General features: G+C 35.7%; 1 protein-coding gene across 2 annotated transcripts in view; it reads right to left on the reverse strand.

Annotated features, from left to right (window-relative positions):
- Positions 1–1,187: 1,187 nt before the first annotated feature.
- The window catches only part of WDR36 (WD repeat domain 36), a 39,640-nt gene continuing 19,649 nt past the window's right edge, over positions 1,188–21,178 (reverse strand). For both annotated transcript variants that reach the window (XM_036886914.2, XM_036886915.2), the window contains 8 exons: positions 14,203–14,282; positions 8,899–9,006; positions 7,425–7,522; positions 6,881–7,026; positions 4,372–4,491; positions 3,719–3,800; positions 2,574–2,761; positions 1,188–1,442 (listed from right to left, as the gene is read on the reverse strand). In XM_036886914.2, the coding sequence (XP_036742809.2) occupies positions 1,293–1,442; positions 2,574–2,761; positions 3,719–3,800; positions 4,372–4,491; positions 6,881–7,026; positions 7,425–7,522; positions 8,899–9,006; positions 14,203–14,282 (972 nt within the window). In that variant the 3' untranslated portion in view covers positions 1,188–1,292. The remainder of the gene's footprint in view (positions 1,443–2,573; positions 2,762–3,718; positions 3,801–4,371; positions 4,492–6,880; positions 7,027–7,424; positions 7,523–8,898; positions 9,007–14,202; positions 14,283–21,178) is intronic.

Below are 21,178 nucleotides of genomic sequence, written 5' to 3' on the forward strand. Positions count from 1 at the left end.
TAGTGTCCAAACCAAATCGTAAACCTCAGATCCAATCTCGCACACACCCTCACATCACAGCCAGACCCTAACTCTAACCAAAACCCTATCCCTCCCGTATACCTTCCCAAACACTGAACCCTAACCCTAGCCCTGGCTCTTGGTCCAGACCCCTACCATCACCATCGATGTCACCCATGCCTCACTGTAGCACTGTAGCTCAGTTACTGTCGCCCTCACATCAGAGCTGTATTGTAAATATAACCGTAACCCTATCCTTCCCTTCCCTTACCGAACACGTAAACCTAACCCTAGTCCTGGCCATTACACCTGACCATTCACCATTACCATTGACAACACCCACGCTTCACTGTAACTGTGAAGTTCATACCCACACTCACCATCACATCAGAGCGAATGACATTGAGTATATAAACTAAAAACGGTTTGTAGAGTGTAGTGCTGTTAAGAATGGCTTATTTTTAATTCACATAGTTTTGAACCATGAAAAGAAACCAATGATGAGAAAAGAGAAACTGTTAGAGTTATTCTGGCTTTACAATGGTTTTCAGTAAAAGGAGAGTCAGCAATTTCTTCCAAATAAAAATGTCATCAGTGAAGAAGAAACACCTTTAAAGGGTATCTTCAGTGGAATTTGAATTTTCCCTCAATTATCCTAGGAATCTGTTCACCTGTCTCCTACATTGACCTGCCTTGTGAAATTGCCTCTCACATTCCTGAGAAAAGAGCAAGTTCCTTAGAAAGCCTACATTGGAGAGAGCACTAGGTCAGTACTGCAGAAAAGCTGGGTCTATCGCTGAGATCCCAAGCTGACCTCAGCAGTGTCCTCTTCTGCACTACAAGAGGGGCTGCACTAAGGGCTGGCATGCCTTCAGCTCCAAGAGTCAAATGATCCATGTTTCACCCAAGGCCTCTAAGGAACGTACATGCCTTTTTACTTCATATCATAAAAGCACTGATGTTCAGTTTAATTCAGCAATACTTTATACAAAGCACCTAGAACATCTTATATGTTACAGATACTCAAAAAACAGGAGTTAGTGATGACAATTCAAAAGGAGTCACATACATGTAACTGATGTGAAGAGACTCAGAAAAATAATTCGAGTAGATTAAGTCTTTAAACAAAAGGCATGTATTTTATTTCAAGGAAGTATTTACCATATAAAGTGGAGAATGACTGAGTAGTCAGTAGTGCTAGCATTTATTTTCTTTTCACACTGAAACTGGGAAAACAGGGTATGAGTTAATCCATTTAATATAAAAGTCTGATTTATTTAGTCACTTCATTTTTATAACAAAGCACTTTTTATATAATTTAAAACACACATGCTTTGATTGAAGAGGGATTGTAAATGCATCCAGTTTTCTTCCACCTGTGATGACAACTTTGTCATTTCTTCTACAAGAACTGGCTCTGAAGGGAGCATTTTAAGGTGTAACTGAAAAGAGAAATATGATAGTTGAACATTTAAGAAAATTAAAACTTTGTTTAGTCTGGATTCAACTTTTTTACTAAAGAACATCTGAAGATACTATTCTGAATACTTTTTTCTTAAATACTTGTTTATTACCATCTCCCATTTCCCTCTCCTGCATCATCAAACTTCTTTATTATTAATTCCTTTATACTAATGTCACTCCCTTAGTGAAATTAAAGATGTTATCACTCGCTTCACCTAAGGATAGTCCTGACTCAGACCCAGAAGCAAGGGCCTAGTTCTAACACTGAATCCTTTAGTGGTTTTTTAAGTTTCTCCTTTCATTGTAGCCCACAGGTAGGAGATGGCACATGGGCCCTTTGAGTTATTGTCTAAAGATTTCAATAAATTTATATTCATGAACTAAACTTAAGAAAGGATACAGAAACAATTTGTGGCACTTCTATTTTCTCATGCTACATGCTACCACCTAAATATCTACTTTTTAAATAACTTTAAATTAGATCAAATGAAAACAATATCTAAACTAATATTTTAGATATTAATGGAACAAAGAATCATATCAACTATCACTGAGAATCAGCATCTTCTACCACCTTCTATATATTATACTACTGAAATAAACATGAGCTATTATATTAGTCATAAAAGGATCAATGTTAATTGTCAAATAGCTTGAAACTCCTTCAACCAGAAGTAAATATTTTTATTTCTGTAGAAAAAAACAAAAAATAAACATAAAACCTGACTTCTTCTTTATGATCACAGAAAAAAAAGGAAAATAAAACTACTCAAAAAAGTTAATAGTTTAGTATATTGAATCAAATGGATGACACAGAAAAATCAGGGGGTTGAATCAAAATAGTGCTGAGAAAAAATAAAAAGACTACAATGCTGACCTGTCCAGCTGTCCAATATGGGAGTCACTAAGCAAGGTGGGTATTTCAATATAAATTAATTAAATTTGCATAAATTAAAAAACTCCATTTCTCAGTCACATTAGCCACATCTCAAGTGCTCAGTGGCTACCTATGCCAAGTGGCTGCCTCCTTGGGCGGTGCAGGTACAGGTAGCAGACAGCACTGCTCTAGAAGAAGGCAAGCTAGGGGTGTGGTTTTACATTAGACTTACCTTTAGAAACAATGCAAGGTATGCCTGGGCTAACTCAAAATCTTGCTTTCTGTCCAACATCATCCCGATCATTTTTAAGAAGCTCTGCATAACTTCTACAGACCCACCACAATCTGGAGACAAGCTTCGCAGCTCTGTTTCAATTCCTGATGGCCCTAATTCTTTCAGACACTTAAGAGCAGCTTCATCTGAAGTTAAGTTCAAAAGAAATCCAGTTATTACTTACAACCACTTCACTTAGGAAATTACTGTTTTTATTTCATACCCCAAGCAATATATATTTAAACCGATAGTAAGAGGGAAAGACCCCACCTATTTCTTACCCATCCCAAATCTACTTATTTTCCCTGGAAATAAGCACTCTTATTTTAAATGCACCCTACAAATACATATCCTAGGCACTTAGGACTATTTTTATATGAGGCATTTGACATTACATTGAATTTTATATTTGTCCTTTCAGTATATACTAAGAGCAAGGCTTTTCTTCTTAGTCCCCACATAAACCTAACAAGTTACTCCCACTTTGTGACCCTGCTGCTCTTTAGTCATCTACCATGGCCCATCAGTACCATTTTTTTACTTTTGCCAATGTAAGTTTGAGTGATAATAGTATAAAAACAAAAGCAATTGGATCAGAGAACAAGAGGGTAAGTCAAACAGCAGAGTGACTGTGGTTTTGTTATTATTGCCTACAGCTTTGTTTATCATTATTGGGTATCAACTGTAGCTTTCAAAATTTAAATGTGTTAATAAATTTTAAAACTGCCTTTTTATGGGATAATTTGGGAATATCTGAAATAACCTAAGACAAAAGTCCCTACTGGACTGCAAACTGTATTGAAAACCTTTTTGTAAATAAAAAAAAAAAAAAGCAAAAAATATTAGAAAAATATAATTATCCATAAAGTATAAAAGGTGTTCAAAAGATTATTATATTCCTTATATCATATCAGTATCATCTGAATTCAGTGCCACTCATTAAATATAACACAAAAGCTGAAATTAGATTAAAACTAGAATTTAATACTTTTAGTTTATACTTTTCTTTCAGTTACTAAAAAGTCTATTAATATTTCATTTAATTAATTCTCATATAATATACAACAAACTGAAGATACTTAATACTTTATAGTTTAACTTACATTTATTATTTACCAGCCCTTCTTCAAGTTTCAAGCAGAAATCTGATTTTTGAGCCAAAATTCCAAGATTTACCACTTTAGACTTAAAAAAAATGCAAATTATTCAAAGAACACAAGTGTAACAAACAAAGTTTATATTTATAATTAAAAGCTATCATTCATTTACTCTCTATCTATAAATCTGGGTCTTGGCATGTTCCAAATGATTTCCCTCATTTGTGGAGTACAACAGTGAAGCAAAACTGAAGGACCAAAACAGCAGCAGATTCACAGACTCCAAGAAGGAACTAGTGGTTAACAAAGGAGAGGAATATGGGAGGGTGGATGGGGAGGGAGGGAGAAGGGGATTGAGGGGTATTATGATTGGCACACATGGGGGGGGGATCATGGGGAAGACAGTGTAGCTCAGAGAAGACAAGAAGTGACTCTGCAGCATCTTACTATACTGATGGACAGTGACTGCAATGGGGTGTGTGTGGGGGACTTGATAGCATGGATAACTGTAGAAACCATATAGTTTTTTCATGTGATACCTTCATAAGAATGTATATCAATAGTATCTTAAGAAAAAACTGGGTCTTGGTAAAAAACTACAATATTACAACACAAAATTCATACCTCACATACTTAGAATGCTCCAGTTTGGCTTTTACCTGTTGGGGATCATTATTTTGTTCAGGTGCAGCATATCTGGGTACAAGGCCAGGAATTGTTGGAATGAAAAATGGTGCTGACTTGGGTACTTTGGGTGGTTCCTTTGGTTTATTCTTTCTCTAATTAAAAGAAAGTAAGAAAGGGAAAAAGATTACTAATTACCTTGACAACAGTCGCTAACATTTAATTTCAAATCAATTTTAAAACAAAGTCCAAAAAGTAAAAAAAGGAATGAAACTTTTTCAAATTAGGATACTAAAATAGAATTCCAACCAATCAATATCACAGACATCCTTCAAGTAGGCTTCCCAGTGCACATCTCCAGTACCAGTGCTGGTAAGGCAGAAGGGAAATGACAGGGTTCATGAGAAGCTCTAAGACAAATAGAGCTCATTTTCCTGAAACGTGAATATTTAGGTGAAGAAATAATAATCAAGTAATTTTGAACTTCCTTTTTAAATATTGAAATAAAACCTTTCTCACAAAATGAGACAGAAGGCAAAATTTACATTAAATGCTCAACAGTTTCTCAAATTTTTTGTGAGTCAGAGGTAGACTCCTTTGGGCCAGAGGAACCAGAGGTGGCTACCATTACAAGTAATTTGGTGAAATATTTTTGTAAAGCATGGCCCTAATTCTTCTCTTTCTTTGTAATTTTTATTTATTTATCCTTAATACTTTGTATTTTTAAAAAGCAAGAGAACACCATTGCTTGTAGAATATTTCAAGTGTGAATAAAATTTCATCAGGAAAACCTCCATCAGAATTCCCAGACAGAATTCAGTGTTCATGGCCACACTGCTACATGTCATTACCTCAGGAGCATCTGACAATAGAGCCTTTCTATGTAAGCTGCCTAATAAAAGGAGCTTCACAATTTTGCCTTACACTATTCCTCTTCATTTTATGGAAGCCAGCAACCCTAGGGAGATTCATTTCTTGAAAGAAAGCCAGGAGTGCTTATGGGCTCCTACAGCATAGAAGAAAATTACCACAGGAAAGCAGGACAAAGTAGTGCCAGTTGTAGTGTAAGCAACGCCCTTCTCTGGGATGGAAGACTGTCGTAAGTCACAGTTTCCTTCTAACTCCCTGTTGCTGAGTGAGAAGGCAGACTGTCACTGAGTTGTACATAAAAACAAAAGGCTTTGGAGGAGTTTCATAGGGTTCTGGAAATTAAATATCTAGTCTCATAAGGAAAACCAAAAGGAGAAAAGTTACCCACAGGGCAAATATAAAAAATTCTAACTTCTTTTATTAAGAAATAAAATTAGTAGAGGTATTAGTATATTTCTCTCACACAGATCACTCACTCAGGTTTCTATGCAAGTTTGCATGCAGAAGAGATTGTATCTTAGCAAAGAGCCTACAAACTTAGCCCAATTAATTGGGCATTATTGCAACTGCTCCCCTTATACTCAATCTACTTACTGGCACTTTTAATGCATTTCTTTTAAAGCTATCCCATAAAGTACACCTTTAACAGCTGACACACTGGACAACACAATAGAGAGATTTCACAATTATGCTCCTAGACAAAATACCTTTATGCTGATGCCCAATCTCTCAGAAAGTGAGCAAAAGAAGCACTTTTAACTTTTTTAACGAAAAATAACATGTGAAAACTTCTTACCCAACACACACATATCTTTTCTGGTGCTAATTAGTTACAAAAATACTTATCACATCTTGTCATAGTTATCTATGTCAGTGCTCCTTACATTTTCTTCAGGTGTCTTAGTGTACACACCCCTAGTGATGTGTATATGTACACATTTAACCAACTCAAGTCATAAAATACTTACCCTTATCATCAGAAGATAGCCTCTGAAATCTTCTACTCTATTCCTTTGTTATTTTGCTACTTACAAATGAAGGTCATGAAACAGGCTTTGAAAAACACCAATTTATGCCTTCATTGTCCACTTTTTATGTAAAATTGTACATTTCACATGGTCAAGGGGCTAGGTTTTTTTCACTGCTATTGACTTGGGACACTACCTACTACCTAGTTCATATTAATTTATGTGCCTGGACCCAACCCAGCAAGCTCTAAAAATCTTGTAGTTGACAGAGTAGGGTATGGGATGACAAAGGGTAACTGAAGTTTAATAAAAACCATAAAAAGATCATTGAAAGTCTTCTAGTTCCCAGATATCTAGCAACAGAACTACTGCACATTATGGCAGCACATGTTTCTGATTGTTTTAAAAGTTAAAGAAGTAGTTCATCAGGCTGGATTGAAAACATCCAACTTGTAATAGCTGTGTAATTGCAGGATGTACTTTTGCTAGATCCAAAGGTCTGCCTGGTGCTCTCAAAGTAAATATAGAGAGAGAATCTTATAATAATCACACTGAATAGAGCATTCAACTAAATGGTGTTCTCTTTACTACTTTAGGTATTAACTGCTCCTCCTAAAGCCCCAAAGTAGGGGAAGCTATCTCTACTAAAGAAAATGTTTCTGGAATGTGTTTTTAGGGACCACAATTAAGTATACTATAGTACTACCTTAATAACATCAAGATTGAGAAGGTTTTTCCAGCGTGATTCAGGGAGGAGTGACAGAGTCACCAGGTGCTCATTCAGCTGTTCTGGAGAATCATACTCAATCATTTCATCACTTGGTTCTACAGTTTCTTCTGATAATTGTATATCTTAAAACAAAAAATTTTCAGATAAAACAAATTAATGGAGAATAAGGTTTTTATCATCTAAAACTAACTTAATTCATGCCAAATCCATTAGTATTTCATAACATGCTCATTCCATACAGCCTTATAAAACTCGTTATACTTATTTCATGTTATCTTCTCATATTAACTCCAACTCCCATCACCATACCCAGAACATTTCTCCACTGGTATGCTATTTATTATCTTATCAATACCATATCAAAACTATTTTTTGCATAAATTCATCAAGTCATTCAAAATACTTATCAGTCAAGAACCACTTTGACTGAATGCATTAAATTTTGCCTTCAGAAGCGAAATCCCCCATGTTAGGTTTATAATCTTACACTTCAAAAATTATTTCACTATTTTGTGATTACCTTGGGTTTGACAAGTACCAGGGAGCATCACTACCGAAGGAACATAATCTGTGGGAAGTGGCCGTAATGAAACAACAGAATAGAGAGAAATATTGGACCTGAGAAATAAAAGCATAAGCAATATTGTAAAACATAAAAAAAAGTTTCTTCAGAAAGACTTCAATTACTGGTAATAATCTCTATAGTCTTGAACTTTGCTAGATTCCAATCCCTTATAAGTTAAAAAATATCTAAAAGATAATATTAATTTGAAAATGTCTTGATTCATGCACAAGAAACTTCTGCATAAACATTACTAATGGAGTCTTTGTTTTTAATGTAGTACAAATGAATACTTGAGATCAGCAATGCATAATACTTTCATAAGGTAACATAACCTTCATATATTTACATTGTTTTGACAAATGTCAGCCTTCATTAAGGAATTATAACTGAAGGAAGGACAGATTCAGAGAATTATCTCAGAGAAAGAATATGCTGATCAGATCCTCATGGTTGGTTAACAGTCATGGATCTTGACCCTTCTCTAGAATGGTCCTCTAGTGGCTATATTTCTGCTACTGGACCCTGCAACCATGGCCTTAAATGACTAATGTAGTTATCTGTCACAAAGTGGGCTACTCAGATTCTCTTCCCCACACATTATGAATCTGGAATCAAAACTACAAATTGGGAATATCAGGTTCTGAGTTATTAATATATTCCTAGTACTATATACTACTGCTGCTGTGGTCTCATAGTATTCTTCTCTTAATTGTTTAAGCCTCATAGATTCCAGGAGATACTCCATTTTGTTTATTAAGGATGCTAGAGTTTATTTCTAGTATGTTATTGAATTTAATATTCTAAAAATATAATTATAACATTCTATAATTAGAAGAGGAATTACTGTAATCTCTTCAATACTAAGAATTAAAAGAATTAGATATCTGAACTCAGGAAACAGACAAAAATTTTTCTAGACTCAGATGTTTTTGAACAATTACAAGTTAATCACAGAGGAGATGGAAGATCACTATAAATATCTTTACATGGTTATGAAGAGTCATGCAACTAATATGGAATTTAAAAAGCATTCTGCCCACACCTATGCCTTACTTTATAGATAAGGTATGCTGCAGTTGAGAAATGCCTGGTTAAGGTCATAAAGCTATATTGGGGTAGTGGCAGGAAAGCCAGTGCCTGGCTGGATACTCTTTTTCAACAGTTTTAAACTTTTGCTTTCTGCAGGAAAAAGCAGAAAGTGATTTAGAATACATATTTGACCAAACCTATCTAAATAAGCAAGCATATGCTCAGTCACATACTTACAATGAGTTGACTCCGTGTTAATGTTAACTATGCAACATTTCCATTTTATAAATTTAAAAAAAAACCTAAATACCAAAATAGCAGTGATAGCAATTATGATTATCTAACAGTATCATCTCCCATCTCCCTCTCACCCTTAACAGAACTATATGAAAGAACTTACCATAGGTAAATTCCAAGGTGGTCCACATGGGAAGTGGCCAGAAAATCTCCAGTAGGGGACATAACAACATTGAGAGGAGCCGAGTCCAACAAAAAGCTGTCTATGAGGCTATAAAAAGAATTAAGACGTCAAAGTACTTGAACTCTACCAAAAAGAACATAATTCACAAAACACATTTTTGCTCAAAGAAAAAGGAAAAGAGATGCAATTTTTTTAAAATCACCAACACCAGACAGTCATCACTAACAAAGAGCTTTGTCATCCAAGTTGCTATTTAAAATACTCTCTCTCAATGAGAAAGACCCAGAACACTAAATAGACTGGAAAGACTTTGAGCAATAAGAGGATTGCAGGATGAAATGCTCTGTTTTTCGGGAATGGCATTCTGATAGACTGACTTGGTGACAATTCTGAAGGTGCCACACAATTAATCTACTTATCAGTACTCTCCCATATTTTTGTTATTCCAGTGAAAATAATGAAAGGCTTAGGAAACAAAATAAAGCAATGAAATTAAATGGGTATAAATAATAAGAGAATGGTAATGGAAAAAGCCTCGAGCAATCCTACCAGTTTGTCAAATAGGTAACCATACTACACATGAAACATGAAAATTCACACCAGGAGGGGAATTCAGAATAGGCTTCTAGAAAACAAAGCAGTTGAGATAAGCCTTATCAATGGACATTGTAAAGATGCTGATGGCAGAGAAAGAATTTCCTGGCTGAAGAAAATATAGAGAGCAAGGGGAGGAATAATGTAACTGGATCTAGTGAGAAGTGCCATTTGGTGCATAAGCGTAAGGCTATACACCAGTGTCTAAACACCAAACATGAGTTTGTTTTTATCTTTAATCAGTGGAAAATCACTAAAACTTTTGAGCAGATAGTGGTATCAACATCACTTTCATAAGTAAATCTGCCATCAGAATGTAGAATATATCTGAAAAGGAAGTGTAGTAAGATTATAGCAGATTTAACAGGCAGTGAAGATCTCAACTGGGATGGTAGCAGCAGGTGGTGAAATGAAGTGGATTTAAGGAGCATAGCAAAAGGCCTAACACATTGGTGTACAATAAGTAAGGAGGCTTCTTAGGCTGGCTAAGAGTGTGAAGGCTTTGTGTACTTATAAGAGTATACTGGTTTTAATCAGAGTTGTTTCAAAAACTACTTTATTTTACTGAAGCCAATGTATTATCCATGAGAAAACACAGTAAAATGACTGAAGTTCAAAATCTACATTAAATAAAAAATTATTTCAAGAAAAAATAACAGCAGTTAACAATTTTTCTTAATGTTCCATGCCAGGAAGTATCCTGAGCACTTGACCCAACTAATTTAATCTTCCTAACACTCTAAGGCAAAGCCATCCTTTCTAGAACAGATCAGAAAAACAAGGCCCACTAAGATTTTAAAACTTGCTCAAGGTAGATGTAAACTGAGCCGGGATTGTCACCCAAGCAGTCTGCACTCTTCATCATTATAAACTCAGTACAACCACCACCGAAACTAAAGGTCCAACAAACAGCTCAATAGCATATACATCCCCAGGGGATGCCTACACTGATGTTTCATGGAACACTCTGAGCAGCTCAAATGTAAATGAAGACTTTCTAGTGGAAAGTGACTTGTCCATGATAAAATCTCTCTCATTTTGTTCAGAGAGCAATTAACAATTTAAATCTTAAATAATGAATGCAAGATAGGAAAACACAGCTAAAATTTGGAGCACTGGAAACAGATACACACCAAAGTGTGCTCAGGACAATAACTGCTGTTTAATTCTCAGTTACAGGGGAAAAAGGTGGGTAATAACCCATCTGATTATAGGTTTGCTGTTCAAACCTATTCTCAAACCTCACAAGACTGGCTTCTCTTGGGGATCAAGGGAACTGGGGAAAAGGAAACATTTGCTAAACACTTAACATATACCAGAGATTATTAAATTATGTATGCTAATTTACTTAATCCAAACAACCCAGAGCAGAATCCTTATACAGATGAAGATTAAATCTAAATACAGCAGTTTCAGGTCTTAACCAGTTCTTCACCTTGATCAGTATTTATACATTAACAGTGTGCATGAGGGGTGAAGCTTTCTGACACATTTAGAATCTGTTAAAAATAATCTATTGTTTGAGCAAACTTATTTTGATACTATAATTACTTATCAAATTCATTGTGCAACTTCATCTCCACAGCTGTTGTGTGTGGGTAGCCTGCCCTTCCATCATGTAAAAGCTTCAAATTGAGGAAGGGAGTTTCCACATACACAGCATATTTTATATGGCCACATTTGTCCACCAGGCTTACGTATGCAGGCTTAATTCCAGGCCTAACCACCATACAGTCTCCTGCTAATCTCTTAAAATGAAAAGTCCCAGGTAAATTATAACTTTTTTGATAGAACATTAATAAAATCCCCATTCCAAGGGATCAGATAATTCAAGCAGAGCCCTGCATATACAGCTAACAGTAAATCATTTCTAAATATATTTGGCACAAATGCATGTGTGTCTAGATATTCAGTCTTCAAAGTGACGGAATCACTTTAGACAGGAATTTTAATGACTGAAACAAAGGGATGGTCTGACCTAGTGAGAAATGCAAAACAATGTTCTATTCCAATTACTGTTGTGTAGTGCACTTCAGAAAGCAGAGGTCACAGGGTGAGACAAAAAAAATGCAAGTCTATTAAAACTATTTAATTTTATATTTTCTCAACCCCCCAAAAAGAGTTTAACCTGAATTTCTAATAGATTAAAAACAACCACAAATAAAATGTGGTAGTGGTAGGGGATGACAGATAATTTCAGAGATAAAAATTTCAACTCTGCTTCTCTGAGAATTGTACAAGAAAATTTTCAGTACTAAAAGAAAACTTTACAGGAAACAGTCCAGTACCTATGCATTTTGTTTTAGATAGGCACAAGTACAGATGGATTACACTGTATGTTACCATACCCAAAGGTTTCCTCATAGCTTGCTTCACTTTTCAGGCTACGTAATAAGTATATTCAGCCCCTAAACATTTAACATGTGATATACATGATGAAATTGCTTACTGAAGAAAGAACTAGGAGAATCTCCAAAGGTTGACATACTGTTTAGAAAAAGAGGGGGACTCAAAACACCCAACAGTTACCTATGGTTTTCTGATGAATACTGATCCTCACTCTTCCCCTTTATCTTCTATATCAAGAAAATCAATTAATCCTTAGAAGATATGCCACAACCTGAACAAGGCTGATATCACAACTGTTGGGAAATCTGTTTCCTCCTATGTTTATTATAACAAAATGTTATTTACAAACTATGCTGCCTTGGATAAATCACTTAACTTCCTCTGGGCCTCCATTTCCTCATTTGTAAAATGGGAATAATATGAGTAACAGTACCTACCTAACCCTATTAGGATATGAGAGAAGATGAAAAATAAAAGCACATAAACCTCATGGTAAATGTTAGCTTAGCTGCAATCAGGCAGCAGCAGCTGTGTGATACTGCTCTTCATGCTTTCTCACTGGCTCCAATTCAAATCCTAGCTGAAGAGGTATTTCTTTTGTTCTTTATTAAAAATACATTTTGGTCCTATCAGTGTACTATACATTAAGAACCCATATTTTAACAATCATTTCTTGCTCTGGTGTTTCTCCCAGCTTCATGTCTCTGTATTCACTTAAAACTCCCTCAGTGTTCACCTAAAAATAATATATCAGAGTTGAAAACCTATCAATTTAAATCTGTTCTTTTCACTGAAATAAGAAATTCAGCAAAAAGGCTAATGCTAAGTCAAAGATTAGTGGCTTTGAATACTACTTTTGGATCCTAATTTTTCTGTTCCAAAGATAACCCTACTACTTTTAAAAAATATTTTGCCAATTTAGTACTACTGAATATTAACCTATCTCCCCCATCTAATGTGAACTAAAACTACTGGAAAGTAAAATAAAGACATTATGTCAACTCTGTTACTTGTATAATTTTCCTACTGCAAAGCAATTCAAATTATAATGTTCATTTTTAGAATATAGCAGAAGTCCAAGGATCAACAGGCAACCAATATTTCTAATGATGCTTTAAAAAAAAAAACTTTTCTAAAAATTAAGGAAGTATCAAGTTTAGGTAAAGTTTTAGAAGGGCCAGAGCCAATGAAATTTTTTGCTTTACTCTATTTTAAGTGAAAAAGGGATATACCTGTGGTCAAAAGTCCCTAGTTATTAAAACTGGATGCATTACTGATACTGTTTTGCTGTGCACATTCCAAATCTAGTGTACATGCTAGACAGCTGTGCCTCATTTCTATAACAAACTTGAAAGGAAATGAGTACATTCTCCTTTGAAAGGTCAAATTGTTTACAGGTATGAGCTTATTCAGTTCCTGGGAAAGAAGAGGAAGTAGAATTGAACAGAGCTGAATTTAGGAATAATTCAGAGAATTAGGAAGTACCATCTTCCTTCTTATTTTTCTCATCTATCTATTTCCTTGTTGTTCCTGTTAAATTAGATACTCTGCTGGTCCCATTACTCCTCTTTTTTTTCATAATCAAGCTAAGCAATTCTATGTTGAATGATAGACTTTAAAATTGTATCTATTCCTACACAATTTCTAAGAAAGTGCACACACACACACACACACACACACACACACACACACACACACACACACATGCTTATTCTTTCTTTCTTGCTCCCTGTAGGTCTGCACTGTTCAAATATTTAACAGAATTAGATAATATTTTCTTCTTCCTGTGTTATTTTAGTAGCAAGTTTCAATTCATAAAGCATATTTCTAAACAGAGCTGGGCTTTACCCAAATCTTAAGCACAAATTTTCATCACAGTCTCTATAATGTTTTCTTTCAAGAATTATGTTACAGAAAGAAAATATACAATGAACACAAAAGAAAATTAGGGTTCTTGACCTTTATACTACATTCAGTATGAGTAACAACAAAACATACTAACAATACAAGTTTGAAGCACTGAGTTCTGAGATCTATTTTGGATCAAAAAGGCCAAATGAACTTTCTTAAAGTTAATGGAATTCACTTCTATATCTCAATTTTGCAGGAACAGAAAACCTAAGACAGATGGCATTTTCCAGTTACTGTGTACAGCACTGCTCCCTACAACTGAAGAGATAGAACACACTCCAAGGATAAAATACAGCCAGGTTGGAAAAATCCCACAATATATTCACATTCAAACAGCACATAATCCATGAAGTATCAGTAAAAGTCACATGTAAAGACAATGGCTGAGAAATCTTCTGATGGAGTTTAGGGATTTAAAAATAAACTCACCACCCAGACGGAAGGTCCCAAGTTCTAATAGAGCAATCCATTGAAGCACTTATTAACCAACGACCATCAGGACTGAAAGTCTTTAAATTAAAGAAAAAAAGCATATATAATATGTATGTGTAATTATGTATGTCTGTTTGTGTCTGCATACTTAATAGCTTTTAAAGAATACAAGAATTAAAATTATGCAGACTTCATGAAAAAAATGTCTGAATAAAATTTGGATCACCAACCTTACTTTATATAAAAGAAAATACCATTTATTGTATTCCACTGATTTGGACATAGGTAAGAGTTAGGCTTTTACATGATTTATAAGAAGTTTTTAAAATTAACAGTATAACCCAATTTTCCATTTTTACTCCATAATTGCATATATTTATAGATAATTAGGAAGCTGAGTTTTACTACACACTGTTTTTAACATGTAACTGCTGTTCAGAGAACATCCAATTAGAAATATTTTGCCAGACTCATTTCAATTATAAAGTACCTGTGAGAGCAATAAAAGCTGTATTTCCTTAAAAAGAGTCTATATATCAACTGGCTTTCTCAGAATTAATCCAAAATGCTTTTGAAGACAAGAATGTAAATCCTCTTAAAATAATGGTTACTAAAGAAGTCCTAGTTTTAACTCCAGTTAAAAATCTTTTTATCCTTAATGTTTTATTTCCAAAATATAATGTAAAACCAAAATAAACAGTCTTTCAAAATAAATTTAAAGAATAAACTACTTATGCCACCTCAAAGAAGTCCTACCTTTTCTACCATTAAAAATGGCTAAATATCAGCTCTCGTTGCCTGCAGCACATAAGTGCTCTGAGGGTTAAGTCAGGTCAGATGTGAAAAACCCAAACAGAATGAAAAACTTTCAGGTTTACAATGGTAGTAGGTTGTTCACCTAGGAGTCTAAATACACCATAGGGATTATGACCACATATTAGCAAATTATATTGGGAAATGTGAACTCTAATTTGTTTATCAGGCTGCAGTAATACTGTGGAAACTCAAACTCCAAGGTACAGAGACCTCAATTTATAGGACAGTGCAGGAAGAAGCAACGGAAAACATGACTCAGATAGGTAAAGTTGTGTTATGTATGTTCATTAACTTGATGGCAGAGGATTAACTTATTACTGAGTTACTCCAGACACACAAACTGAAATTATAGTTTAAAAATTAAAAAAAGGGAAGAGCAAGTTGGCACTGACAGATGTTTTAAAAAACAAAATTGCATCAAAATTATTCCACTCCCACCATCTCTATAGATGTTGTCACAACAAAAAATTGTGTTGATGCATAGTTCTGCTAATCTCCTATCCACAGGACAACACAATTTTCTGACCACTTTTTCCCCCCTCTCTTTAAGGATGCAGGTAAACACTGCATTTCTGATTTTTGGTGTGAGAATTGATGTAAATGTTTGGGATTGCCACTAAATAGCTAGGATTTTACTTTTATTTTTCTGTTTTTCAAGTAAATCAGTGTATCTGTAATTGATATCAAATGACAATATATACTTAATACAGTCAACATACACTTTTTAAAAATGAGAGTATACCTTACCGTATCATATATCCCACTATAGAAAACTAAGAGTAAGCTAAAGCACATTTTTTATTAATTTAATTCTTTTGGAATTAAGGTATTAAACTCCAGAAATAACACTAAACTAGAATAATCAGGTACTAGATATTCCGGGTCTCCTACTATTTAATTTGTAATGAATGTAAAAAACCAGAAATGTTTTCTCAGACTAGTTAATATTAAGTCAAAAATGATATACTGAGGATTCAAGATGGCGCCGTGAGAGGTGAGATGTAGAACTCCCAAAACTACAAATGGTACAAAAATATAGTTAATTGATACAACTAGCCCTAAAACAGCAACAAGAAAGAAGGCTGAACCAGACTGCATACAAACCTCAGGAACAGAGCAGACCTCAGGAATCAGGGTAACGTACAAAAAGCCTTGTTCCGGCAGGACCCAAGCCCTTCCCCCACCCCAGCTCACCGGCGGCAGGAAGAGAAATGGAGCCAGGGAGTGGGTGGAAGCCAGGGACTGCTGAACACCCAGCCCTGGAGGTCCACTTTGGGAGCGGAAACCTACAATGTGTGGTGCTCTGAACACTGGGAAGCTCGGACAGGTGGAGTGCTTAAGAGACTGAGATCCCAGTTGTTTGTGGAGGAGGGGATCCACAGCTGGCCGCTCTGGGAAAAGGGAAAGGCAGGTGGTCTGAGAGGCTTCCTAGCAGCAAGAGGGCTGCTGAAGGGGCAGAGTTTGGATGGAGATTGCTGCGTGGGGGGAAGGGAGAGCTGGACGAGGTTGCCAGGGTGTGCTAGGCCAAGTAAGTTGGGAACTTCTGAGAGCTTCAGGCAGCCTATTCCCCTGACTGCCTACTCAGCTCTGAGGACCCCCACGGTGACACACAGCCTGCTGCGCCTTCCTCCTAGCCTGCTGGCACCGGTTCACAAACCAGCAATCACTGCACTGGAGTCAGGCCAGCCAGAAGGAGGCTCAGCCTACAACAGCTATAGACCCACAGCACAGACGCTTACACCTGTGTGCTTGGCCCACTGGCTCTGACACTTGAGACAGGCACTGCAGACGGGAATCAGGAAACAGATCTTTCCTACCCGAGGCACCAGCTCCACTCCCCTACGACCCCCAACCTCACCCTAGGGGCTGAGCACTAGTAGGTACCACACAGAAGTATGAAACATCAAAAGAACATGGTACAGACCAAAATCTCACAAACCCCAGAAAAAGGGTCAAATGAAACTGAACTCACCAATCTGCCTGAAAGAGAGTTCAAAATAAAAATCATAAACATGCTTATGGAGGTACACAAAAATATTCAAGAGCTCAGGAACGAATTTAAGTCAGAGATTCAGTCATTAGGAAATTCCATATCTGAAACGAAACATACAATGGAGGGATTTAAAAGCAGATAAGATGTAGAAGAGACTGTAAATGGAACAGAAATTAGAGAAAAGGAATACAAAGAAGTTGAGGCACAGAGAGAACTAAGAATCTCTAAGAATGAAAGAATAATGAGAGAACTGTGTGACCTATCCAAACAGAACAATATTTGTATTATAGGGGTACCAGAAGAAGAGAGAGAAAAACGGATAGAAAGTGTCTTTGAGGAGGTAATTGCTGAAAACTTCCCCTATCTGGGGAAGGAGATAGTCTCTCAAGCCATGGAGGTACACAGATCTCCCAAGACAAGGGACCCAAGGAAGACAACATCAAGACATATAATAATTAAAATGGCAAAGATCAAGGATAAAGACAAACTTTTAAAAGTAGCTAGAGAGAGAAAAAAGATCACATACAAAGGAAAACCCAACAGGCTAGCATCAGACTTCTCAACAGAAACCTTACAGGCCAGAAGGGAGTGGCATGATGTATTTAAGGTAATGAAGCAGAAGGGCCTTGAACCAAGAATACTATACCTGGCAAGATAATCATTTAAATTCGAAGGAGGGATTTTCAGATAAGAAAACAATTTTCAGATAAGAAAAACCTGAGAGAATTTACCTCCCAGAAACCACCTTTACAGTGCATTTTGGCGGGACTCCTACAGATGGATGTATTCCTAAGGCTAAACAGATGTCACCAAAGGGATAGACAAAGAGTACAGAATATGATTCATAACATACAAAGAATGGAGGAGGAAAAAAAGGGAGGAAAAAAACCAAAAACCTTTAGGTTGTGTTTGTAATAGCACACAAAGTGAGTTAAATTAGACTGTTAGATAGTAAAGGAATTACCCTTGAACCTTTGGTAACCATGAATCTAAAGCCTGCAATGGCAATAAGTACATAGCTATCGATAATCACCCTAAATGTAAATGGTCTGAATGTACCAATCAAAAGACATAGAGTCACTGAATGGATAAAAAAGCAACACCTGTCTATATGCTGCCTACAAGAGACTCACTTCAAATCCAAAGACATACACAGACTGAAAGTAAAGGGATGGAAAAAGATATTTCATGCAACTAACAGGGAGAAAAAAGCAAGAGTTGCAGTACTTGTATCACACAAAACAGACTTCAAAACAAAGAAAGTAACAAGAGACAAAGAAGGATATTACATAATAATAAAGGGGTCAGTCCAACAAGAGGATATAACTATTATAAATATCTATGCACCCAACACAGAATCACCTACATATGTGAAACAAATACGAACAGAATTAAAGGGGGAAATAGAATGCAATGCATTCATTTTAGGAGACTTCAACACACCACTCACTGCAAAGGACAGATCAACCAGATAGAAAATAAGTAAAGTGACAGAGGCACTGAACAACACATTACAACAGATGGACCTAATGGACATCTACAGAACACTCCATCCAAATGCAACAGAATATACATTCTTCTCAAGTGCAAATGGAACATTTTCAAGAATAGATCATATAATAGGCCACAAAAAGAACCTCAATAAATTCAAAAATATTGAAATTGTATCAACCAGCTTCTCAGATCACAAAGGTATGAAACTAGAAATAAATTACACAAAGAAAATGAAAAAGCCCACAAACACTTGGAGGCTTAATAACACGCTCCTAAATAATCAACAGATCAATGACCAAATAAAAACAGAGATCAAGCAGTATATGGAGGCAAATGACAACAGTAATTCAACAACACAAAATCTGTGGGACACAGCCAAGGCCGTGCTAAGAGGGAAATATATCACAATACAGGTCTACCTCAGGAAAGAAGAACAACCCCAAATGAACGGTCTAAACTAACAATTAATGAAACTCGAAAAGGAGGAACAAATGAGGCCCAAAGTCAGTAGAAGGAGAGACATTATAAAGACTATAGCAGAAATAAATAAAATTGAGAAGAATAAAACAATAGAATCAATGAAAGCAGGAGCTGGTTCTTCAAGAAAATAAACAAAATTGATAAACCCCTAGACAGACTTATCAAGAAAAAAAGAGAATTTACACACATAAACAGAATCAGAAATGAGAAAGGAAAAATCACTATGGACACCACAGAACTACAAAGAATTATGAGAGAATACTATGAAAAATTATATGGTAACAAACTGGATAACCTAGAAGAAATGGACAACTTTCTAGAAAAATACAACTTTCTAAGGCCGACCCAGGAAAACCAGAAAATCTGAATGGACCAATTACGAGCAAAGAAATTGAATTGATAATCAAAAAACTACCTAAAAACAAAACTCCTGGACCAGATGATTTCACTGCTGAATTTTATCAAACATTTAGTGAAGACCTAATAACCAACCTCCTTAAAGTTTTCCAAAAACTAGAAGAGGAGGGTATACTCCCAAACTCATTATACAAGGCCAACATCATGCTAATACCAAACCAGGCAAAGACACCACAAAAAAAGAAAATTACAGATCACTATCCCTGATGAACACAGATGCAAAAATACTCAACAAAATATTAGCAAACCGAATTCAAAAATACATCAAAAAGATCATCCATCATCATCAAGTGGGATTCATCCCAGTGATGCAAGGATGGTACAACATTCGAAAATCTATCAACATCATCCACTACAACAAAAAGAAGGACAAAAACCACATTATCATCTCCAGATGCTGAAAAAGGGGACAAAATAGTTGAACTGACAAAATTCAACATTCATTCATGATAAAAACTGTCAACAAAATGGGTATAGAGGGGAAATACGTCAACATAATAAAGGCCATATATGACAAACCCACAGCCAACATTATAGTTAACAGCGAGAAGCTGAAAGCTTTTCCTCTAAGATCCAGAACAAGACAAGGATGCCCACTCTCCCCACTTTTATTTAACATAGTCTGGAGGTCCTAGCCATGGCAATCAGACAACACAAAGAAATAAACGGCATCCAGATGGCAAGGAATAAGTCAAACTGTCCCTGTTTGCAGATGACATGATATTGTACATAAAAAACCCTAAAGAATCCACTCCAAAATTACCAGATCTAATATCTGAATTCAGCAAAGTTGCAGGATACTAAATTAATACACAGAAATCTGTTGCTTTCCTATACACTAACGATGAACTAGCAGAAAGAAAAATCAGGAAAACAGTTCCATTCACAATTGCATCAAAAAGAATAAAATACCTAGGAACAAACCTAACCAAGGAAGTGAAAGACCTATACCCTGAAGACTACAGGACACTCTTAAGAGCAATTAAAGAGGACACTAATAAATGGAAATTCATCCCATGCTCTTGGCTAGGAAGAATTAATACTGTCAAAATGGCCATCCTGCCTAAATCAATCTACAGGTTCAATGCAATCCCTATCAAAATACCAAAAGCATTCTTCAATAAACTAGAGCAAATAGTTCTAAAATTCATATGGAAATACAAAAGATGCCAAATAGCCAAAGCAATCCTGAGAAGAATAAAGAAGGGGAATTACACTCCCTGACTTCAAGCTCTACTACAAAGCCACAGTAATCAAGACAAATTGGTACTGGCACAAGAACAGACCCATGAACCAGTGGAACAGAATAGAGTCCAGACATAAATCCAAGCATATATGGTCAATTAATATACAACAAAGGAGCTATGGATATACAATGGGGAAATGACAGCCTCTTCAACAGCTGGTGCTGGCAAAACTGGACAGCTACATGTAAGAGAATGAAACTGGATCATTGTCTAACCCCATACACAAAAGAAAATTCGAAATGGATCAAAGACCTGAATGTAAGTCATGAAACCATAAAACTCTTAGAAAAAAACATAGGCAAAAATCTCATGGACATAAACATGAGCGACTTCTTCATGAACATATCTCTCCAGGCAAGGTAAACAAAAGCAAAAATGAACAAGTGGGACTATATCAAGCTGAAAAGCTTCTATACAGCAAAGGACACCATCAATAGAACAAAAAGGTATCCTATAGTATGGGAAAATATATTCATAAATGATAGATCCAATAAAGGGTTGACATCCAAAATATATAAAGAGCTTA

Source organism: Manis pentadactyla, chromosome 2 (assembly GCF_030020395.1).
Source record: "Manis pentadactyla isolate mManPen7 chromosome 2, mManPen7.hap1, whole genome shotgun sequence".
NCBI lineage: Eukaryota > Metazoa > Chordata > Mammalia > Pholidota > Manidae > Manis > Manis pentadactyla.